Source organism: Melopsittacus undulatus, chromosome 1 (genome assembly GCF_012275295.1).
Source record: "Melopsittacus undulatus isolate bMelUnd1 chromosome 1, bMelUnd1.mat.Z, whole genome shotgun sequence".
Classification (NCBI taxonomy): Eukaryota; Metazoa; Chordata; class Aves; order Psittaciformes; family Psittaculidae; genus Melopsittacus; species Melopsittacus undulatus.
In genome coordinates, this window is record NC_047527.1 from 148,343,739 (window position 1) to 148,368,692 (window position 24,954).

The window sequence follows — 24,954 nt, forward strand, 5'->3', positions numbered from 1 at the left end:
CTTTGCATTTACATGCCTTTTGACAAGGTGTGTGTTTGCATGTTCAAGATGAATCTCAGGCCTGGTTTGTAGGATGGATCATTTGTAGTGTCCTATCTGTGAAACTGTCTGTGTTTGGTAAGAGAGGATATATGAATGGTAAATTGACCTCTTTGGTTACCAGAGGGGTTTGGTTTATTTTTGATATGTTTTGTGTCCAGCCTGACACTGAAAACAATTGATGTGCCTTTGGATATTTACCAAATAGCCAAAATTTATGTGAGCCAGGGTATAAAATGGCATCCAGTATCTTAAGTTGATTTAAAATAGCATAAGAATAAGCAAGCAGTTTGCATTAGAAGAAAGGTAATGTTTAATGGGCTTCTGTTCTAGTTGAAAATACTTGCGTGCTGGTGTTGTATGGCATTGGTTTGATGAGTATTGCGTATCTTGGGTAAATAACCTTGGCTAACTGTGGAGGTAGCAGAAACTTTGAGGGAGTAAAACTGTTTGGGACCTTTACAGAATGTTGCTGCTTACTGAACACAAGAGCTTCCATTAAATTTCTGGATCAGACTTGCTGAAATGGAGCAACAGGAAAGCAGGATAGAATAAGTTAGAGGACTCAAGCTGGAAAAAGAGGGAGGAAGGAGCCTGGCAAGAGGAATCTCATTTCTCATTTTTAGTGTGTAGCTGTTTTAAACATACTCCTTTTCTTTGTCTTTTGAAGTCGAAATGTTTATTGTGCTTTGCCTTTGTCAGTCCAGAGGGCTGATACTTTGCTTGTAGTGGCCTTCTAGTTGAACATGGTCACTGCACCAATTTTTACAGAAGATGTCAAACTGCATCCAGTGTCCAGATGAACTTGTACCGTACTTCTGTTACTGGGAAACTTGCATTCAGTTTTAGGAAATTGATTGGAAGCAGTGTACAGAGGTGAAATTCTGACTTTAATACACACTTGTAAACTTTGGAAACCTTGAAACACCAAAGGGCTTTGAACTTCTTTTTAATGGCATTCACTCCATGATAGTTTATTGGAGAAGCTTGCTTCTCTTCCCTAAAGTGTTTGGTTTTAGTGTGATTAAATCTGGTCACCTTAGCTCATGCTATTAGGTGTGACAATAATGTTCTCCTCATTGTTGAAATCAGACAAAGGATAGAGCACTTGGAAATTACTAAGCTTTGGCTCTGTTCCTCTCTACTGTGTCTGCAGAAAAATGCTATCAAGGCTCTTTAGTGAGCTGGAAAAACCTTGCCCTGGACCTCTAAGATCTTACTAGGGCAAGAAGTTGACTTCAAATTCCATCTGTAACTATTGAAATAAATTATCTTGGAATCTGTGATTTGGAAATAAGTGGTTATGGGAGAAGAACAGGTAATGTGTAGGTCTTGGAGCTGTGAAGCTGAACGTCATATTGTATAAGGACATAAAAATGGTAGTTACTCTAGCAAATGGATTTGGATGCTGTAAATCCAGTGGCTTTTATTATATTTACTAGATGAAAATAGGGTTAACTTTTTCCTGTTTTCTTAATAGGCCTCATTCAGTATACACTTTTTTTTTTCTCAGATGGGGTATCTAAAAGAAACACTGTTTATTATTAGATGATCAGTAAAAACAAACCCACTGTTTTTGGATGTGATGTGTTTCCTTGCATATGAGGTGTGTCGTGTTACATTCCCCCCAGTAATGCAAAGGAGGGAGTAGAATCTCTCTTTGTCCTTCAAGGCTGTTGTTCTGAAGTTTTGGCATAAATTGTCCTTTGGACAGTGGTGTGGTCAGAAATGACAGTTTTGATTGACAGTGTTTTAACTGCAGTGCTTGAATGCACGGTTGAAAGATAGGATGGCGTTGAACACTGCCGTATGGCTGCATCAAACTGTATGTGTATCAGCTGGAAACTACAGGGGTAGGGGTTTTTTTGTGTGTGTAAATATAGCTAGTCCTGAAGATCTAATGAAGTCTGTTCTCTGGTTCAGAGCTACAGAGCAGATGTTGTAATGCTGGCTTTGTGGTCCTATCGTGAAGCACGTCACCAGCAAGCTTGGTTTGTTTGGGCCAGAAAGCACCATGATGGTCAGATCAAGACTGAGGTGTCCATGGTCCTGCCAACAGCATCAGAGATCTCACTGATGTAAAGGTTATGACTCAATAATGTTGAGGTTCTAAGGTTTTAATTTAACCTGCAGGAATTCATAGTTCTTGGGAGGGTGCCTTGCTCTTGGCAGTTGCACGCAGCCCAAGGACTAAGTAGTGGAGGACGTCTAAACTCTCCTTCCTCTCTATAAATGTAGTAATTGGGATGTTGGGTAGAGAGATGCAGTGTAACTACTGTGGACCAGATTTGATCTCCTTTCTCTACACATCTAACACCATTGTTTACTTTAACCACTAAGTACAAATGCTTGCTTTCGTAGATAGGCTTTTGTAGTTAAAGTATTCTTATATAGTGAAACTTTACTCCTGTTAGGGTAATATATTAATAATTACCTGTATTTTTCTTCCTGCACATGACTGAAACTGAGAGAAAAAAGATAGTTGTTTATAGCATTATTCAGCTATTGCTTCATTTCCCAACTGTGTTGACTAGTAACTGACTGGAAAAGGTAAATTATTTGAGTCTAGGAAGTTAGTGACATGATGCTATCATTCTGTATTCATGTGTTTAATTGTGAAATTCAAATTGGAAGCCAGCTAAGTGATAGTGAGGTAATGTTGTTAAATGGTGTGGAATTTATTGCTTAAAGAATGAATACTTGTGTGTAATGGACTGCATGAGAAAATAAAAATCAAAATTGAGGTTTTTTTTATAGTGTTGTTTTTAATGGCTACATCCTGACTTAGATACAGAAGGTTAATTCAGGGTGAGGGGAGGCAAAATTAGTACAGTGTGAGTGAGGAACACCTTGAGTTTACAAGATTCTGGGAAAAAGTAGTATTTGTAGATGTTCCAGGGTACATAAAAACTAGGAGCTGCTTAATTAGAGAAGAAAGTTAAGTACTTCTATTGTCATAGAGGAGGAAACTCCACATCTGCAGAGCAGCTGGTGATCATGGGCTTGCAGTGGAAAGGTGGCGCTTCTTGCCAGCACCTGGAGAGGTGTCTAAGAGCCCTGAGGACTGCCTGGGAAGGGACCTTGCTCTGTTTGTGAACTGTTGTAATGGTTATGCTGTGCTAGCTAGCAAGAGCTTGGCTTCTTGTTCTGAACTTCTACACAACACTGAAGTATTTTGTATTAGTTTTTGCCAGAGTATTTTTACTAAAAAGTGTTCTGGCTTTAGGCTGCTGGATGTTTGGAGATTAATAGGAGAGTAATGGTCAGGAACACCTTCTGCTAGATCAGGTTGCTCAAAGCCCTGTTTAACTAGCCTTGAACACTGCCAGGGATGGGGCGTCCATATTGCTTTGATTTGTAACTGTGTTTTTTCTTGCTGCTGTGAAGAATTCAAATAGTACCTGATTTGAGCAACCAAAATGTTTCTCCTCTTGGACTGTAGACATCAAATAAATTTTCTTGTGTATTGCAGTGCTGACTTAGAATCATAGTCTGAGATCGTGGGTGTAATGTGCATAGGCTATTTCCCATAGTAAGAGGTGAATGGCTGCTTGCGGACCTTTGTTCTTTCTGTCTTGTTGCTCAGTCATGAAAGTCCATCATTATTAGTACTGTAGCAGGTTTGATGTCTGGAAATTAAAGAAGTTAAATAGAAACAAGATCTGATCTGTATTACAGTGCAGCATGATGATGCATTATTCCCAAGTACCTTAAATAACCAATTTGCTATAAGTACTGAAACAGAATGGCATGGTTGAATTTTAAGTGTATGTTTTGTAATGCATATATTGAATTCTGATATGTATTAATAAGATCTATGACTGAATTTGTGGGTTTTCCACCTAGTCTTATAAATAATTGTGGGTTATGTAAAAATGAAAAATAGCTACAGAAGCAGTTTATGCCTGATTGAAATGAGATGGTACCTGTTGCTCAGCTCGGCATAAAAAGACCTCAGTGTTTTTGTACTTAGAGCCTTAGATTTAAATGCTTATGAGTGATGGACAGTAAAGGACTATCAGAAATTGTAACTTCTGTGTTACTGCAATAAGACAGTCATTGACTAAAAAACCTGAAGAAACGTCTTGATCTGATCTTAGCAGGTCTTTTTAGGGTCAAGGAGAAAAAGCTGAAGCAAGTCTTACAATAAACTGGATAGGGGCCAGAGAGGGTATAACAGAATACTTGATCTTTAAAACAGTGAGAAACCTGGAACGGAACATGCAGTAGCTTTAAAGTGGCTGTGACAAGCCACCTATGACATGCTGTAGATCCTGAAGGAATATCTATTTTCCACTGCTCAAAGGTCAACAACAAATAATGGGATTTGTCAGGTCTTGGCCTATACTGTCCTTGAAGTTTATATGGGCCTTTGCCAGCAGCTGTATTCTTGTCTATACAAGCATAGCAAAAGTCATGCTTCACTGTATTTGGAGTATTTCAGTGAAAGGGCTCTAGGTTACAGAATGGTTTGTCTAGAAAGGACCTGTAAATACAGTCTGGTCCAACCTCCCTGCTTCAGACAGCCCCATCCATCCTGATCTTGAACACTTCCAGAGAAAGGGCAGCCACAACTTCTGTGGGTAACCTGGTCCAGTGTCTCACCACCCTCATTGTAAAATAGGTCGTCTTATATCCAGTCCAAATCTACCCTCTTTTAATTTAAAACCATTGCCCCTTGTCCTGTAACTACAGTTCCTGGTAGAAAGTCTTTCTTCATCTTTTTCATAAACTCCCTTTCATGAAAGGCTGCAGTAAGACTAAGTGGATCCTGACTTACTACAACTCTCTTATTTGTGGGTTAATTTCTTAAATCATGTTTACCTCCCTTGTCATTTTTGGGTACCTTCTTTATTTTGTTGCTGCAGTGAATGAAATGTTAAAATTGTGAAGTATTTTTAAGGACTGGTGTAAAAATGGATCTTCTCTGCTTCATGTTCTCAGTAGTCCTTGCCAGGTGACTGCATTCCTATGCTGTCATTTCACAAGGCTGATGAACTGATAACCATCTTTTCACTACTTCCCAGACTGTGTCCTTAAGCACTTACGGGAGCAGTGCATTTTCTTAATTTCTTACTCTTTTATTCACCATTCAGTCAATTTTGTGCACTCCATTAGTTGTTCCTTCTTCCCATCAGCAGTGGCTGCATATTTTCTTGGTGGTAACATTGAAGGAACTGATGTTTATTTACTTAGAAAAGAAATTGATACAATCAGATAGGAAAAATTCCTGCTCCCAAAATACCTTGGAGTTTCAGGTTATCTGTAATAGCATCTCAAGTCAGGAAGAGTTATTGATAACCGAAGAAAAATAGCTATTTTAGTGTCATCATCTTAATCTTGGATATCCATCAGGATGCTTGTTAAACGGTGAGTTACCACGGAAGTCGGAGTTGTTTGGAAATACTGGAGTTTCCCTGCTGTATATGGAGGAAATGCTTCTTAGTAGGATAGTGTCTGCTGCTTGGAAAAAAATTTACTGTTATATTTTCTTACTAGCCTTAGGATTTTGTTTTCAGCAACACTGACCTGAGTACATCCAGGCTTTGGACTGATCTTTGCACTAACAGTCACATTCTGTAGTGAATTGCTGAATTGCAAGATGAGGTTGCCTGGTTCTGGTGTTTCAGATCTCGTCAGGTTTTTCTTCTCTCATCTGTATAAATGAGAATGTTGAAATGAAACAATTATTTTTGTAATCTTTTTCTCTAGCGTGACTGAATTTGGTCTGTCACTTGGTATAATGTATATATTTTCTTTTCCTTTTGCAGATTATCTTCCTGGAAAACATCACTCTTTGTATGTAAAGAATATCTGAGTTACTGCAACTCAGTTTAGAATGTTACTTGACTTGTGATTCTGATGGAGGAATAACCAGATCTCAGGCAGCTGCACTGGAAGACTTTACAGGAAATACAAAATGTCATCGAATAGGAGTCAGAACCCGCATGGACTTAAACAAATTGGTCTTGACCAGATATGGGATGACCTAAGAGCTGGAATTCAACAGGTTTACACCAGACAAAGTATGGCAAAATCCAGATACATGGAACTCTACACGTATCCTAATACCTAAGACAATTAGTACTTTCACTGTTAGTAGATTAGAGATAGCTTTTTACTTTTCTAAACTCAAAATTGCTTCATAAGTATTTGACTTAATGGCTTAGGAGAATGTGTTTTTATTTTGAAGATTGGACTTTTTTATTTAATCTTACTGGCAAATAAGCAGGAACATTCTGTTGTCTGGAAAACTGTCTTCGTAATTATGGCTACCTCTGAATTTCAGGTTTGATTACTATTATCTCTAAGAGAGCTGATGTTTAAAGTGATTTTATTTATAGGCCTAATTTTGAGTCCACAAAACACCAAAATAAACCAGAAATTATTTTTGTTATTATGTTGGTCTCTGGCATTATGCTACAGGTCTTGCTGATAATAACCTGGATTTTTTTTCTCTTGGCATTCTTCAGGTAGTACTTTACTCTTGAGTTGGTTTTACAGTTTTCTAGCTGCAGTGAAAATGCACCCGGTGGATTTCTCTTGTATTTCTAGCTTGCGTCAGAGAGATACTGAACTTTTCCAGCATCTCCCCATTGTAGGAGTTGTTATAATATGGCAAAAAGGGGTTCTGTTCATCCTTTTATGTGCGTGCTGAAGTACTGTTTGTAAGATGGTAGGAACTTGTTTCTGTCAGTGCATAAGTATCTTTCATAATGATTTGGAGGGCTGTGCCTCTTGCTATAGTATAGCTTCCGTGTTTGACTTCAGGACTTGGAAAGTGAGAAATCCTTCTTTTATGTTCCACCTGTAAAGTGGCCATGCTCTTTTGTGCTCCTTCTATTGCTCAGTACGGTAAACACTGCTTAAGAAGATGGTAGTACAACAGAGTGTGTAGACATAGGACAGAAGGAATGACTACAGACATTTCCTATCTTACTTCAGTTCTGCTGTTTTTTCTTTATGAATTTTTAGATTTTTTAAATAAAGGTTACTGTTCTGATACATAACTTAATGTCTAATGCTGTTGTTGGCACTGATTTGGAATTACTTATCAAATTTTAGTCTGAATTTTTTTCAGAGGACAAAGCCTCTATAAAAAGAGGAGCTGTAAGGCTATAGAACAATTAATTCTGTAGTTCTCTGGGCTTACTAAGGAGATAGCAAAGTTTGTAATCTCATCTGTGCCTGCAGAATCCATGTTCTTTGGGATGGGAAAAACCCTAAACAGTCTGCTGAGTGTTCCTGGGATGCTTCTTTAGTAGTGATGGGAAGATGGAATAACATTTGGTTTCTTAAGGCTTAAAATGACTGATTTCTTGCAGTGTTAGGTTCAGCATTGTTCTTGACTGAATAAAACAAGTCTGCAGAAATTTGGTGTCTAATAGAAATCTGACATGAAGTGGAAGCTCTGAGAGGTTTTATTTTCCTTCTGAGTGCCTTTAATATATTCCTGTTTGAGGTCTGTCAAGCAGGGCAACTGAAGACTTAAGTACTTATTATAATGCTAATGTTAAAACACTTGGGTATGGTGTTTTTCCTCCTTCTGATGTTGTCAAATATTTCTGGAATGAAGCTATAAGAGAGATATGTTCTCTATTCATTACTCATTTCCTTTGTGTTGCTTCCTCAAGGAGTTGTTTGGTCCAAAACCAAGGATGTTTTTTCTTGCTTTCATAAGTGAATTAATTCAGTAGATAAATTTGGTGGTTGAGTTTCATTTGTACATTAATAGCCTGATAACTCAGAATATTTGACACCAGTTAGACTGTTTTTAGTCTACTATGAAGATAATGATGCACTTTGCATCCTATACCAACTGTACATGCACAGAAATAGTGCTTAAACAATTGCTCCCATTTCAGGTGCAGTGTCTGTAACGTGTTTGCTCACTCTATGTGTGCATCAAGTCTAGTAGATTGACAGACTTCTGTTTTGTGAAGCTCTGCCTGTCAAACAGCTAGGTTTGCAAAGCAGAGCAGCTGCAGATGAGTTTCAGCTGCAGCTGTAAGTGGTATGAAGATCAGTCCTGCTTACAAGGATGCTGGATATGACAAGAGTTTGGAAATCTTGAGCAGTGGACAGTGTTGCTTCTGAAGTGGGTTCCATTTCATCCCTCTAGAACAGGAGGAGAACCATGCATGCAAGCAAACCTGCCCTTAGTTCTGTATCTAGTAAAGAATTTCCAGTCAAGATTAATGGGAAATGTAGAAGTTTTTGTTGTGTGTCTTTCAAGTGAATCTGAGAAAGAACTAGAAGAGTTGTGCAGTTCAAATGGTTTGAAACCTCCATCCTGTCTTCACTCATTTTCTTTGTTCAGAGAGTCTCTTTTTGTGAGACACTAGAGTCAGTCTCTAAGTACAGGCCAGAACTTGTACTTAAGATGTTGTTTTATCCCTTCAGTCCAGTGGAGGAGAAAGAGGTTGATTATTCCAGGGGTTTTCTAGATGTGAGAATACTGAAGAGATGACTCCAGAAATCTTGTTTCTTAACACTGGTTGTCAAGATCCTCATCCCTTATTTTTCTAGTTCAGATTCATTTGTGCTGCTGATTACAGGGTGGGTTTTTTGTCAGATCCTATGATCACCAAATATTTTTCAGTAGTGAATATACTTCTGTGATTCCTTTTGCCCTTCCACCTGTGCCAAAGGACCTACCCAGAAGACCTGTCCTTTATGGAAGAAGTTGTGATTTTTTTTATTTACCACTCCTTACATGATTATGAAGATCAATGTACTGATGTACTGTAATTACTTTTGGAGGTACATTCTGTGTGTTTTCCATACAGAAACAGAATTACTTTAGAGTGGTGCCTGATGTGGAAGGTGACACTGGGGATGGGGGGTGTTGTGTGGTTTGTTGCTCCTCACGTGTGAGATTATCTGCATGCTTTCTGTCACTTATCTAGATATTAAGTATTTTTTAGTGCTGAAGAGCCTAGTAGCTGAAGAGTTAGTAGTCACTGAAGTAGTACTGAAGAGTTAGTTGTAACTACCACTTTGTGACGGGCTGTATTGCAGGCTATCATAGAATTACATGAAAGCATTGACTTCATGCAGAAAAGAGAAATAATCAGTAAGATTAACCAGATTTCCAGGAATGGAAGATATAAAACCATTACTAATGTGAGGGAACAGCTTTTTAGCCCAGTTTTTCTTTTAGTGGCATTTAGTTTGGAGGCTGTTGGTCACAGGGCTAGATTATAAAAGTCAGTTAGAGCAATGATGAAGTTGCTCATGAATCACTCCTGGAACTCAGGAGGACAAGTTCTGGTACACTGCACCTGAGACGGTGGCTCACACAGAAGTAAATCCCTCTGCTTTATGCAAGGGGAAAAAAGTTCAAGCCACAGTTCTGCAACAACACAAAAGGAGCCCCATTTCTTGCAGTTAGTCAAGGAGTAGTGAACTTGTAGTATCACTGCATACAGAATCTCTGTGGCATTTAGTGTATTTGGGAGAAACTGCCAGTTAGTCTGTCCGAGAGAACTGTGCTTGAATTTAGCAAGTGGTGATCTTCTGGTTTTGGTTGTTGGTTGAAGAACTCTCACTTCACTTACTAGAATTATTCTTCCTCATCTTACCCATATTGCTATTCTTCAGTTGTCTTTATGGCTCTTTCTTCTTTAATTCCACTTGGCAATGGTAAAATACTTGCACATCTTGTGCTAGTTTTCTGCGTTTCTTTGGCACAACATCATGCCCTTTCTTCAAGCTAATCATATGGTGAGTCTGCAGTTTCTTTTCCTCAAGCCTCATGGTGTGAGAGGCTGAACTGGAATTTACATACATTTGGATTTAAACACTGCAGTGGAGAGAATGAAAGGATTGTGTTACTCCTCTTGTTTTAAGTATCTTAAGCAGATTCTCAGACCAGGTACAGACTATCAGAAAGCTTTCCTGTGCTATATTAACCTAGCAAAGGTTTTCATAGTGGCTTACACAAAAAGCTGAATAGCTTTTCTGACATACTTATTTTCTTCCTTCTTGCACACATCAACTAACTGATTTCCAGGGAAGCTTAGTGGTGGGCTTACATTTCATATATGTACTTTTTATTCGAAATGTCAAAATGACCTTTTTTGGTATAACCTCAGACCTTCACTGTCTTGATGTACAAAACACGCTCTGAGAAGCACTTCTGAGGATTTTCTTTGACACTGTAGTTAAATTATGCTCATACACAACAGAAGAACCTTTTTGTCCAATTTTAATACTTAAAGAAAATTCAATTGGAAAAAATAGAACTGTTTAAAGATTCCAAGTTCCATTAGTTTATAACAAATACAGTTTTCACCTAGATCAGGATACCTTAAAATCTTTTCATTGAATAGAAGAGTGTACAGAACTGTAGAAGATGCAGATGTTTTACTAAGAGCATATATGCAGTGTCCAGATTGGCTTTTGAAGTCTTTCTGAAGTTGTGTACATAAAAATTGTACTGCTGAAATCCACAGTTCACATAACACATCTGAGTAGTCATGTTTGGCATAATTGTGATATAGCTCTTTGTAGTCAAAATGCCTGACTTTGCTATGACTTAAAACCTGGTCAAGTCTTACAGCTGTAAATTGGACTTTACAAGTATGTTTCTTATTAGTGTTTCACTATTACCTGCAGGCATTGTTTTCAAGAGTAATTGTTCTCAAAGTATTTTCAGCTAAGGTTAGGTGCAAGTTGGGTTGTTCTGTCACATCTCATTAGTTTACAGTAAACCTTTTTCCTTGTTTCTGAATTTGCTTGTTGTGCTTTGGTTTTGTTAGCTCACTTTAACAAAGCGGTAGTTTCCAATTATACATCAGACCAAATGTAGGTGATTGTACATCACAAAAGGTTACTGTAATCTGTTTTATAAGCTGGGATATTTTTTTTCTGAGATATTAGCAAGTGCTAAAGGGAAAGATTGTGTTAAACGTTAAATAACTGAGTGTAGTGTGCTCACATGTTAAATATACCAGATGGGATAATCTGTTCATTAAATAGAATGTATAAACACATTGAATGTTTTTCTTACTTGTGAAAAGATTCAGCACCAGTAGCACATGTTACCCAAGCAAAACCATGAAGCCTTTCTCTTCGCGTCCATTTGCCAAGGTCTTTTGTGGTTGCTTCTATTGCACTCCTCGTCCTAGTGGCTTTCACTGGAATTCCTTTAATTTAGTAGGATTTTAGATCAGCAGATGTATATTAAAACTGTGAGGATCTTTTTTCTGATCACATGAGTCTGTTGTTACCAGGCAGCATAGGATCTTGTTTGGATTTTTTTCCCTGCTGAACAGATTATTATGTTTTTTTTCTGCACAGAAAAAGATACTGGGGTCTTAGGCCATGTACTTTTAAAACCTCAAACTCTTCCACTTTCTCTTGAGATTCCTAAGCCAGCCTTTCACTTTAATGTCAAATTGTTTAAGGTCACTCTGGATACGTCAAGGCAAACTCTGCTGTCTGCTAATATTGATCCTGCTTCTGTTCAAGATGATATGTCATAGTGTTTCTCATGTGGCAGTTAGTGCTTGCACTGAACGTGAAGGTAGAAGTAAATGTATTTGTCTACATGACCAAAGGGTACATAATATACTTTACCTTGTGTGGAAAGGTAGGTATAGTCGTATGCTTTTGTGTATATTTATAAAAACTGATGGGTTTGTGTGAGCTAAGTGCAAAATATGTTTATATTAGTGTGATTGGTTCCTTTTTTAGTGTTCTTTTCTACAATGATCACTTGCTATGCTACTTGCTTTTTATAGTAACCAGGAATATTCCATACAAAACCAACCTCTTGTCAATGCAGAGAAATTTAAACTTAAAAGCAACCTCAGGTATTGTGGTTCTTACACTTCCTGACATAAAGACTATACACTTTGTATATGTATTTGGCTTTGGAAATTTGTATTTTCCTTGCAACTGGGTGGTTCTCCGATTCTCTTGAGTTTATGGCATGGAAAGGGAAGCAGAAGTTATCTGTTAGTCTTCTAATGGCTTTTTGCTGGTAGTTTCTCTGATCCCAGACTTGCAGAGACATGCCTGAGCTTGGTTATATCTGGATTTTCATAGCATCTGTATGGCTTATTCAGTAATAGCTCCTTCAGTCTTTGCTTCAGTGACTAAAGTAGGGATGGTTTAACAGTGCAGCTGCACTTAATCAAAAGACATAGATGTGTAATTGATCTTGGGATAAAGCGTATTGAAATGCAAAAGGAGAATGTGTGGGGTTGGGGACAGGGTCTTAACTTCTTTGTTTTCTTGGAACTGTTTTGTGTGAGTAAGCCCTTCCTTACTGGATGTGGGACCAAACAGACTTAAATAGGCTCTGGCTTATACCTCCCTGAAAAGAATGAAGGTTTCTGCAGTGTTTGTTTTAGTGCTGCTCCTCACCAAGCTGAAGTAAGGGTTTAAAGAACTTGTTTTGAAAGTGATTGCTTTTCAGCAGCTTTATCATATCAAAAGGTTGCACAGAATCCCTGCATCTGTTTGGCCTATGAAACATTGAAGTCACACAGGCATGTCTATTTCTCTCAGCTGTTTATTGTAAGTTGTATTGTTTGTATTAGAAGTCGTTTACAAGAATACAAAACTCCCATGGTATTTCCTAGCAATTCCCCTATTGGTATTTCAGTAACTGTGGGGTTCTTGTGTGCCTTTGGTGTAATCTAGGAAAATACAATTTTTTGACAAAAGTGGAATTAACCTCAGCTTGTACCTGTAGGGCCAGCTCTTGAGGTGACAGAGCACTCAGCATAGAGTTGATTACTGCTTCAGATCTGGGAAACAGCAAATCTGGGTCCCAGAATGATCTTTAATAAGAGATGAGAAGTAATGAGAGTAACTGCCCTATAGTTTTGTGGTATACTGTATTAAATCTGCTTTCCTTTCTGTGCCTTTTAATTTTACATATCTGTTCTTCAACCAGACTTACTCCAGTTATGTTAGTTTTCCATATAAAAATGGAAGAACTGTAAGGACTTTGCTGCCAAAAGGGGAATTGGTTATTACCTCTGCAGAGCTGTTTTCTTTATTGAAAAGAAATCAAGATTAGGGACTCACATGGAACTGAGTCATCTGCACCTACTGGTGTAAAACCTGATAGTTTTCCTGTAGTGTGGTGAATTAAACGGGTGCATGTCTCACAGAATTTCTATCTGTAGTTGCTTCTGGAGGAAAAAATACTGTGTATTTTGGTACTCTGCTGGGACAGAGGGTAGATTACAGGTGGTTCTGCTGTGCTTAACAGTATGTTTTGATGTATTCTTGCTCAGGAAGTATATGCACTACTACTGAAAGAGCCTGTTCCACTTCCCATGTGTGGACATCAAAGTTCGGGTCTGATCAGCACAGGATCTAGGAACAGGAACAGCAGTTGTAGCTGCAGTCATTCCCACAGTCCAAATCACTGGTTACCTGTATGACCTCCTATGCCACTGGAAAATAGGTGGTAAATAAGCCCTGTAGGTGGGTTGTGCCTCAGGAGCATTTCCTTCAGTGGAAACTGCCTCCTACAAGGCCATAAGGATACGTATACGGCTTCCAGCATATGAAGCAGTTGAGGGGATTAGTTTGCCTTCTGCAACCAAGAATTCTTTTCACAGCATTGCTCTTGTGATTCTCGGGTGGACTGACATGCACTGTCATAAGCAGCACAAGTTTGATTTTGCTTTGAGTATGTCACTCTTTCTGTCAGTGCTTGGCTTTAGCAGATGGGGACACAGATTGTAAACAAAGTGTGAGAGAGCATTCTTTTATGTATAATATGTCAATTATATACACTTGCAAACTGCCTTCTGCACAGGCAAACTTCAGTTTGACTTGCCTAGAATGACTAAACCGGAGCAGTTCAGATGCACTGTCTTATAGACACTTTGGCTAGCAAGACTCAAGCCAGAATAACAGGTAAAGATGGGCATTACTGGCATATTTTTACTCCAGCTCTGTGTTGATTACTGTCAGGCATGGACAGAAGGTTTCAATCTCTTTCAAATGTTTACTTCACAAGGAATACTGGTTTTCATAGTAACATGTATGGGGTTAGAAAAAGGCTTATGTCTTCTAACCTTGATCTTTATTTTTCTGAAGGCTGTTGTGATTATTCTTGGGGAAGAACAGAAAGAATATTTTCATCATGGAGTAATTGCAAAACCAGCAAGAATTACCCATCATGTGGACAATCCTCCTGTTCTTAGGCTTGGTCAAAGACACTTGGGATGGGAGAATATAGGGGAAGAGGGAAGCAAGACTGCCAACAGGGTATTTATGAATCAGCCCTAATCTCCTTGCATCATGATGGTGAGACTATCCATACACAATTCGGAGGACCTTATATGAACTGTTATTATATTAACATGTTAACTTGTATTAAATGTTAGGTAAGCCTTGCTTTTCTTGTTTGTGAAAAGCAAGTAAGTTATGTATCTAGAGAAAATTTGTTATCCTGTGTGAGGTTCCTTGCTTGAACAGGGAATTCTGAAACCAAAGTGAGGATGGTAAAGTTAGTAACAGTGCCAGGAAAGCTGAGCAAAGAAATGACTGGGAACTGGAAGAAATCATTAATGTCCAGGAAATAAGTGACTGAGAGAGATAAGAGGGGCTGATAAAGGTTCAGTTACTAAGCACAAATGAAAGTTTTTTGTTGTTAGTTGATATCAGGGAAATCTAATTATTTGGCACCTGGATGAGGTAATAAGTAAGAAATGTATGCTGTATGTTTTCGAAAAGGGTTAATGTTGGGCAAAGTTTGTTGGTAATGATTGTAATGCATCATATATTTGGGAGTTGGAAGTCCCTTGGTATTTAACTGTGCTGATGCCTTCCATTATATTGTGCTGGTCTTTCTGAAGGGAACGATAAAAAGCAAATCTCAGCAATGTATTAATTACCTAATACATGACATAGCATGGAGGAAGCCTGTCTAGTGGTTAAAGCTTGGCTCATAATTTAACACACAAGTTAAAACCAAATTAGGTCTTCTGGATTGCTTAATGCAACATTCCCTAACAAGGGATGTGACTCAAAAGCCTGTCCTCAGACTGGCAGTAGAAGGGTGAGTGCTCAGTAGCTTTGTTTCTGTTGTCTCATCATTTGCCAGGTGAGTCATGAGGGTGACTTGTCAGCTCTGAGTCCTCATCAAGTTGAATTTGAGTGCTACCAAGCTAGTTTATTTTCCTTGCTTGTGGATCGCAGTTTCTTTTAGGATGCTTTCTTATTTGAAGTGTTTCAAGCAGTGTGACTTCCACTTTGGAAGAACTGAGTATTTTGGATCGGAAACCAATGTTTTCTTGAACTGTTACATTAGCAGATACACCAAGTCTTGTAGGCTGTGCTAGATGAGGGCAAAAAGTATTACTGCCTCATATGTAAATGTTGGGTTTATACTTGTAGCCTAAAACTGGGTTTCAATGAATCTCATCTTGTGCTATGCATTTATTTGTGTGTCTCACCATTACTGCTTTCAAGGTTTGTCCCGTCTGCTGGTGTTAAATGGCCAAATATTTTGTCAAGAATTGTGTTTGAAAGAACACGAAAGTACTGTCCTATTTTCAGCTACTGAATGTTGCTTGAGGCTGGTGTTGAAATGTCATCCTGTTCAATGAAAGCATATGTATATGTAGAAGGCCAATATAATAAATCAAATTCCCTTTGAACCTTGAAAATAATCTTATCATGAAATTCCACAGGTTTGTTTTGGTCTTGTTTAAGCAAGTGTTAGGTAAATTTAATGTTGGTGTCTGTATTTGCAGGGCCATCAGTCTGACACATACCTGCTGCAGATAATTCTGCTGAAAATGACATTGTTTTCTTAGCTTTGGTTTGATTTTATGTGGACTGCTGAATCTTGTAATGTATTATGTTTGTCATTTACAGTCATATAAAACTAGCTTATTGAAATGAACATTGGCTTTATTTGTATTTAATGTCCCTTGCTGGCACATACCTATTCCTTAACTTTCCTGTCAGTCATGTTTATAACTACTGTACCAGCGTACACCAGTCTAATCAAGCACGGGGAGCTGGAGTACCTCCTTCTAAGTCGAAAAAGGGCCAGACACCTGGAGGTGCTCAGTTTGTGGGCTTGGAATTGTACAAACGGCTAAAAGAATTTCTGAAGAACTACTTGACAAATCTCCTTAAGGTAAGACTGAACCCATCTGTGTTTGTAGTGGTAATCTGGGTTGGTTGAACAAAGCTCGTGTGAATAAAACAAGAGGTGTATGCAGCCGCTGGAAGTGAATGGAGTGACTTTGAAATCTGCTGTAGTCTCCATTAGCTATTGGAATGTTTTGTAGGCTTTGTCTTGGGCATAGATCAGTTGCTGTCTGTCCTAGTACCTGTGAGCTGCTTTTCCTCTTCAAGCCAAAACAGTGTTTCTATCTTTTATAGAAGTAATGTTATATGGCATCTTAAGCTGTCCTGTATCTTGAACAAGAATAGCTAGACTTGTAACCAATTAACCAACGTATTAGTGATGCTGAACAAGTGGTTGCTTCTAATGTTGAAGATGCCTGATGGTAGCCAGTAATTTGATTTAATAAATAACCTACTAATAGAGCTGGATGTTGGGCTGCTGTGTAAGAGAATGGTTTCTAGTTATTTTTGGAAAGGAACCACGCTTTAAACTTTTGGGGGTTTAGTTTTGAGCAATAATAAAATAATTATTGGTGTCCTGTCAAGTCTGCTGTGTAATTAACTTGTGAAGGTGTCAGCAGTCTTATCCAGAATGCATTGTGGTTTCATACCCTTCTCCATTCAGGCTGTAGTGCACCAGTTTGGAAATGTACTTGAGCTTCCTGTGTTACAACCTTCCCTTCTTTTTTTCTGTAACAAGAACAAACATGATGCCATACCCATTTCCAAGAGTATGGGGTTCTGTTTTCTACCTGACAGGATTCCAGAGAAGACCCCGTCCACACTTAACTTCTTTCAGCTCCCCAAGTAGCAGCAGTGGGAGCAGGCAGTGTATTTTGGAGAGCTTGTCATGTTGAACACATTGACATTGCATTGGCATGTTCTACCGAGCTCACTTATCCATGTGGCTGGCTGTTTCACATGTGGTGCCCTCTTACTATCCCACAGGAGGGATGGGACTGCTTCTGGAGCTTTTTCTGTACTATGTAGTGGTTCTTTTATCAGTATTTTAATTTCTAAATCTCATACTGTCTTATTAATGTAGAAGTGAATGTATTAGCAGTATGTTTCCTATGTATATGAATGTATTGCATGGTGTAGATTTATTATACCCTCTTAGATATCTTGATTGTACCTTAAAATTACCCTGCAGTACTGGCAAACTTGTTATTTCAGGATGGTGAAGATTTGATGGATGAGAGTGTGCTGAAATTCTACACCCAACAGTGGGAAGATTACAGGTTTTCAAGTAAAGTCTTGAATGGGATATGTGCCTACCTCAATCGACATTGGGTTCGTCGTGAGTGCGATGAAGGTCGTAAAGGAATATATGAAATTTATTCAGTAAGTAGCTTTTTGAAGTAAGTGATTTATCCATTCCATCTGTCATGTTTGCATTATTGGCCTTCAGATTGCTTCCTGAAACTTGTAGGAAGTTCACACAAGTTTTGAAGAAGTGGGAAAAGTAGAAGACTCCCCCTTCCCATACTCCCATCCCACTATAGCTGTAAAAATTCCACAGGCCTAAAGCTGTGAGATGTTCAGTCTGCTTTGTACATATTGGGGCTACCAGTATTAGACTGTCAAGGGATGTCTGTTCCTGTATATTTGCTGCTTACACTGTTGCCTGTGTGCATCAGAGTGGCCTTGTCATTCCATTTAGAACTCAGTCAAGTGTTTCAAATATAGAATAGAGAAGTAAATTGCAATTTTTTTCCCCTGTTGACTTCAATACATCTCTCCTAATTTTATAGCATCCAAGCTGCTAGGATTCAGTCAACATTTGGTTTGTAATGTGAGTTATTTTGGTACAGTTCTGAAAGATTGATATGTGATCTTGGTATTTTTTTTTGTTATGTAAAGTAATATAAATGGGAAGAATACAACAGAAGTTCTGTATCTTAGATCACTGGAAGTTCTTAGGGTTTTTTAAATGAAGGATCATTACTGTCCTTGCCGGTGGAGCATTAAAGAAGTGATGTGTTATTTTACTGTTTCACTAAAATAACTTTGCATATGGTAGAAAACCGGTTGGTATTCTTGCTTCTCTCCCTCCTAACTTCACCAGCCGAATGCTAAGGGACTCTGTTAGCCTGAAAATCACCAGCAAAAAAAGGCTGTGTGTTGTCAGGGTGGCCTGCAGGGTTTGTTAGTTTTCAGAGTTGGCAGTGGATCGCTGTCAGAAAAGGGGATACTTAGGTAGAGTTAGAAATAAAGCAAATGGTAATTTTATTGTCTTGATGCATAAGAAATGTGTGTGCCAATATATAATAATAATTAAAAGCAGGTTCAATTATTTAGCGTACTGTATCAGCTTTCCTTAAGGAGTTATCCTGCATGTGTATGTGTATATGTACAAATACTTTCTTACTTCATCTTTCATCTCCCTTCCTTTGCTTCTAGCTTGCCTTGGTGACCTGGAGGGACTGCTTATTCAGGCCATTAAATAAGCAGGTATATATGTGTGATACCTATGGTGTTATTTTATAGGGTTGATTCTATATATCGTTAGTAGCTGTTCCAACAAGAACTTGAAGGGAAGGTGGGGGAGAAGGGGTGGACTCAGAAAATAGGAGCCTTCTGTTCTTCTCCTTTGATGTTAAAAAGATGGATATTTGAGGCCTTTCTCTGTGTGTGTGGTTGAACCTTGCTACCAAGACTGTTGTGTTACCTCTTTGCTGAGAGGACCCTTGGGGCTCATGTTAAATAACATAACCTCAGCTGTTTTGAAGCCAGGAAGGCAGATGGTCATATCTAATGGTTTGAGAGTCAAGACTGTGTGAGAACAGAGAGTGACAGGCTTGGTATTTTGATCTTTTTAACATTACTGTAAATCTTCACATTTACATTGATGCCTGGGCCATTCAGTTCATGTATTTTTAATTAGTGAATCAGCATAATATAAAACAAGACATTCCATCACAACAAAATATTGTATTCATGTATGTTGATTTTGCTCTTATTGACCAGTACTTTGTGATGGCAAGACTGTATTATATTATGAAAATATTAGCTAGATTTCACTTTAGAAGACCAGTAGTTATAGCACATTATTTGCCAGCAGATATGGTGCTTAGCTCAGCTCTTCCTGCAAAGTTTTCCTGTTATTTCAGGTATAAAACAAAGGGGAGGTTGGTTTAGAAGGTGCTTTTTGAAATGAAAACAAAAACCCCAACATTTTCTTACCCTTTTACAGCTCACCACTAATTGGACTGTCATTATGTTGTAGAACTTAAAGGTATAGCATACTGTGTGATGTCTGTTCACTTGTACTCTAAATTTAGTTCTCATGGGGCTTGACTTGAATATAGGAGTACACTCCTCATTAAATACTATGCTTTACCTACCAGCTGCTTTCTCCCTGCTTGACTTACTTTTAATCCGTGTTTTCTAAGGTAACAAATGCTGTGTTGAAATTGATTGAAAAGGAAAGAAATGGTGAAACTATCAATACAAGGCTGATCAGCGGAGTTGTACAATCTTATGGTAAATGAGATTTCTGTAAGGTTTTCTTACTCTCTTAAAGACAAATAAATGCATATTCCCTATAGTGCCCAGAAGCAGCATCCCACTCGCTTGGATGTCTGGTAAAGGTTTTAATAGTCAAATAAATGTAGTTATTTATGGTTTAACTTCGTGCTTGTAGAGACCCTTGACCCAATTACAGTTGATTGTACTGTACTTGCAAAACTTGGAAGTGCAACTGATAGATGAGAGTGTTAGTTGCTTACAAATTGGTTATTTAGGAACTAAATCTGGAAGGAGGGAAACATAATAGTTTGAAGAGCGTAGTGGGACTGGTTTGGTCCATTTGCATGAAATGGAGAGCTTTGCCATGCAGACTAATGCCTAGTTTAATTGATATAAAAACCCATGTAATATATGCAGTCTGGAACTCTAAGAGATAAAAATGGAAGGGGAATTTGGACTAGCTTTTGTGATAGTGAAGTTATCCAGATCCTATCATCCATTTAGCAATGCATCAGCAAGTGCAGTTTACAGAAGTAATGTCTTGTTCTACTTATTTTTAAGTGCAAAATAAATACATACTTTTAAAAGACATAAAAAGTGGTGCTGTTACTGTCCCAATTGATTCCCTCATGTAAGTTAGGAGGGAACGAACGTGTTTATTTGCAAGAGACTGCTTCATCCTTTTAGACAATTTTGTCATTACTTGCTCTTTTCTTGTGTGTTTTTTAGTGGAGCTGGGGCTGAATGAAGATGATGCATTTGCAAAAGGACCTACACTAACAGTCTATAAAGAATCCTTTGAATCTCAGTTTCTTGCTGACACAGAGAGATTTTATACACGAGAAAGTACTGAATTCTTGCAACAGAACCCAGTCACAGAGTACATGAAGAAGGTAATTTATTTAATAAGCTGTGTGATTATTTCTGGATACAGATGTTTATTTAGAGGTAAAGTAACAGAAATCCTTGGCTTTTATTATCATTTTCTTAAACTGCTGGTTATTTTGCAGAAGCAGTTAGCTCTCTTTCCCCTTCGGTGATCTGCTTTTATGATTATCAGGTCTGAGTTTGTCTCCTTAAGTGTATTCCAGTAAGTACAATGAAAGTCTGGAACCTTCTTAATGGGCAAAATAGAAGAGAACGATAAAGTAAATTCATGTTTTGGTAGGCCTCAAGATACCAAAACAGTCATTCTGCTTTAGACTCACAAGTTACTGTTCCTATACAAGGAACCCTGTGTTGGCACATTTATTGAAATCTCTTCCTGAGCAAGCCAGCCAAGGAAGTAGATGATGAATTAGCTTTAATTCTCTCAGAATGTTTCAACATAGTGAACACTACACAATACACGATACTTTTACTCAACAGAGGATAGATTTCAATTGTTACTGATTTGGGGGATCCCAGAAAGGGCAATTAAGAGCAGGCTGGATAAACATTGACTATGGCTAGCCTGGTTATTGGGTCAGTCTTACTTAATGTGAAATAGATAGGTCATCTTCCATCTTGGACGTGTGCTGCTTTATGTATTTTCTCAGCACTTTTCCTGACTATGGATTGCTACTTGGAGGGTTTTTTTTTCCCATTTAACTAAGAAAAAGAAAAGCAAAAAAATTATCTTTTGGAGTATGTAATAACCAGATGCACATCCCTCCCAGCACTATCTTTGTGGGGTTTTTGTGTAACTCTGCCATAGAGCACATTGTGTCTGAGCCTTGGCATTAAAGTCAGTGATTTACCCCCCTCCCCAAAAAAGTGTGTGTGTGTAAGTCCTAGAAATACTACAGTAAAACAAGCCCTGCTTTTAGTGATTTGGGATAGTTGCCCAGTAGTTCCCAAACTTACCTATGTTTGTTTTTCTGATGTTGAATTCATTATTTTTGCTACTTCCCTTTCAATTTCCTGTCTGACTTTCATCCCAAAACAGAGTAAGGGAATTTGTCATTCATAACCTGAATGACTGGCTCATCCAGGCTTCCTTGGTACAGCACAGTAAAAAGCTGTCTGAAGGTCATTGCTATTTCAGGAAGCAGAGATTAGTGGCAAACAGAAAAAACCTATTAGTACCCTAAACAATCTTCAAGACTTCAGAAATCCACAAAAGAGCAACTTGCTTTGCTTGAAGCTGATGTCACTGCTGAAAGCGCATATAAAGCTAGCATAAGGCAGGGGAAATCTTCAGCAAGAAACTGTATAGCCTTAAGTCTCTGCTCAAATTAATACACTAGAGATGTAAACAAGCTGTTTGGGCTGTCTTGGCATCTCCTTACAGATAATCTGCATACACTGAAATCACACTGAACAAGAAACTGTTTTCATTACTCATTTCCTGGGATTTAACTGATGAAATGGAAAAAAACATGTATTAGACTCTACAGTTAAATTTCATCAGAGCCTGCAAAACGATACAAAGTAAGGGATGTGACCTAAGGGAAAGGAGAAGCATACAAATTGAAGCTAAAAGTTAGTTCATTGGAACAGGTTGTCTGATCTCTCTAGTCTGCATGTTTTGCTGGAGAGATCATGAGAGAGATCATGCAAGTTTTCAGAACTGTCAGTCTAAAATTCAGGTGGGTTTCTTTCAGTTTTATCCAACTTCATTATGCATAAGGAATTCTTAACATTTTTTATTTAAACGTGACAAAGCAGTTTTGTAAACTTAAGGATTTTTTTGATTGGGTGTTGTAGTCTTGCATGCCACTGAAATGCCTGGGACAGAGTAGTACGCTCCATAGTTGTTACTCAGATATTACTGGAATGGGTCCCTTTCTGCTATGAAACGCCTTAAATGAGACTGGTGTGAAAAGCTGCAAGTAGTCCAGCAGTCAGGTGGCATATTAGCAGTAAGAAGGTCTTAAAAGTCATCTGTTGAAGTCTGAACTACAGTAATCTGCTGTTAGCACACTTGCTTGGCTTTCTCACTGAAGCACTGTGCATTGGGTTCTAATTGGGGATAAATAGCATTGCAAAAGAGAAACAGAAACCTGTTGGAGTACCATAGTGCACACCAGTATAACATCAATGTTACCATGGTACAGTAGAACTATGGTTGTTTCCTGTGGAGTACCCAATGACTTAATTAGGATACATGTATGTAGTTACACAGGCAGACTTACTGAGTTTAGAAGGATTATGAATTTTTCTTCTCAGGCCAGAGCTCATGAGTAAAGCTGGCACAGCCTGATGGGCTGTAGGGAATAAAGGTCAGTATTTCTTAAGACTGTCCCTTGAAATAAAGTCTCAGACTGAACTTTTGATCTTTATAGTTAAAGCAGGCAAAGATACTGTTGTGTGAACTAATTGGTTTTTCCCCTTGTTTCTGAAATATGACTTTAAAAGGAAAATGGAATTACAAGAGCACAAGCAAGAGAGTATAAGAAAATTTAAAGTCAGAGTGGATATTTGTTTTCATAAAGGAGCTCAAATTGGGAGTTGACTGTTAACACAATGGCAGCATTTCCTGCACTACAGAAATATGTAAGATACATGAACATAATGAACATAAGTAGTCCTGCCAGTCTGATTGCAGTTTCCAGTGTTCATCAGATGGACTTGCTGCTATTTGCTGTCACTAAGGAAGCTGATTATTATTCCTTACTCGTAAGAAAGAGGCAAGTGCTCTGAAGCTTGAGGTTACATCCCTACCCAAACAGTTGACTTCTTTAGTTCTTGGTTTTTTCCACATAAACCTCTACTGGTCTCACTGTAGGAGAGGGTAATGCAGGACCATATCACAAGAGCTAAGTGTAAAATGATTACAGAAATGAGTGAAGCTGACAGTGACAGAGATTATTTAAAGCCATCTGTGTATGATGCAGTGTACTTGCAGTGAAATTGTTTTGTTGTCGTTGTCCATAATATGATCTTTTGTGCTTAACTGGTATTCCAAAACACCAGGAAAACGCATTAACTTAATTTTCTTCTCTTGGTGATGTTATTAATATAAATAACTTGGAGCTTTAATAATGTAAATAAGGGGGCATGTGTACTTCATCCCTGATGATATGCTGCAGTTACAGATGGCTTGTAGACTGACTCTTTAACACCTTTGCAAACAAAATAGAGGTAACTGTTATATATAAACATCTTCAGGTTTGCATTTTGGCATAAGTACTGTTCCTCGAGTGAAATCTAGGATTTTCGTATGCCAGGAAGGTACACTTACATAGCATTTTATGTGCCAAATTAAATGCTAGTAGAATTTAAATGATTGTAGATTATTGGGAAGCTTTCCTTTGTAAGAATGTAGATAAGAACATTCAAGTTAATTTGTCATGGGCATACTGTTAAATTGCTTAAATAAGTAAGGTTTCCTGCCTTTTAGTTTTGTGGGGGCATGGAATATATTCGTTTGTCTTAAACAAAACTGCCTCTTTAGCTGGAGATCTTGCTGATGCTAAAACTGCAGCTTCTAATGTCAGCAGCTTTCTCTTCTTCTGACAGCATCTTTCCATCTTCTTATTCAGAAGCAAGGGGAAAATAGTCTTGCTGTGATTCTTCCCCTATTCAAGCAGTATATAATATTATCATCAACATAAACATCAATTCCATGTGTATGTTATGATTTCCAGACAAAAATAATTGCTTAAGTAGGTGGACCATAACACTGCATTAGTGAGAGGTTTGGTTTTTATGGTGGTATTTTTCTAGATGAATGCTGTTTGATTTCTATTCTGCCTTCCATATACATTTCACATTTGTATCTGTGTTCTTCAGGCTGAAGCTCGCCTTCTTGAGGAACAGCGTAGAGTTCAGGTCTATCTCCATGAGAGCACACAAGATGAGTTAGCACGAAAATGTGAACAAGTGCTTATTGAAAAGCACCTGGAGATTTTTCATACGGAGTTCCAGAATTTGTTGGATGCAGACAAAAATGAAGGTAAGGAGGTTCAAACACTGGGTTTAGGCTTAGAGCTCCTCCCTGGTGATTTGTGAATAATGTAAATTCTTGTGATTGCTAAATGTGATTTGTTCAGGCTCTAGATTAAGAGAGAAAACAGACACTAAACTAAGGGATGAGCAGCTTTTGATTAAATTGGGATGGCTGAGGGTATTGCCTCAAGAAGCCTATTCTGATTCCAAATATTAAAGCAAAACAGCACTGATTTTGGTTTCTTTTAACATGGCTGGAAGAGCTTCAAGAGCACTTGAGCCATCCTTCCAGCAGGAGCAGAAGCTCGTATGAAAGAGATGCAAGAAGAAAAACAGACCACGAGTCTCACCAGCTGTTTCAGTTTAATCCATGGATCTTTGAGATCTTTAAAATCCAGATTGTCTGGAAGTATTTATAGGAAATGTTGAAAGAGGAATGGAAGCAAATGCGGAGCT

At 38.2% G+C, this 24,954-nt stretch overlaps 1 protein-coding gene across 2 annotated transcripts in view; it reads left to right on the forward strand.

Moving 5' to 3' along the window:
- The window catches only part of CUL1 (cullin 1), a 50,569-nt gene that overhangs the window by 9,939 nt on the left and 15,676 nt on the right, over window positions 1–24,954 (forward strand). For both annotated transcript variants that reach the window (XM_005148006.3, XM_031047995.2), the window contains exons 2-8: window positions 5,811–6,099; window positions 15,988–16,162; window positions 17,332–17,499; window positions 18,559–18,609; window positions 19,551–19,641; window positions 20,356–20,519; window positions 24,343–24,505. In XM_005148006.3, the coding sequence (XP_005148063.1) occupies window positions 5,960–6,099; window positions 15,988–16,162; window positions 17,332–17,499; window positions 18,559–18,609; window positions 19,551–19,641; window positions 20,356–20,519; window positions 24,343–24,505 (952 nt within the window). In that variant the 5' untranslated portion in view covers window positions 5,811–5,959. The remainder of the gene's footprint in view (window positions 1–5,810; window positions 6,100–15,987; window positions 16,163–17,331; window positions 17,500–18,558; window positions 18,610–19,550; window positions 19,642–20,355; window positions 20,520–24,342; window positions 24,506–24,954) is intronic.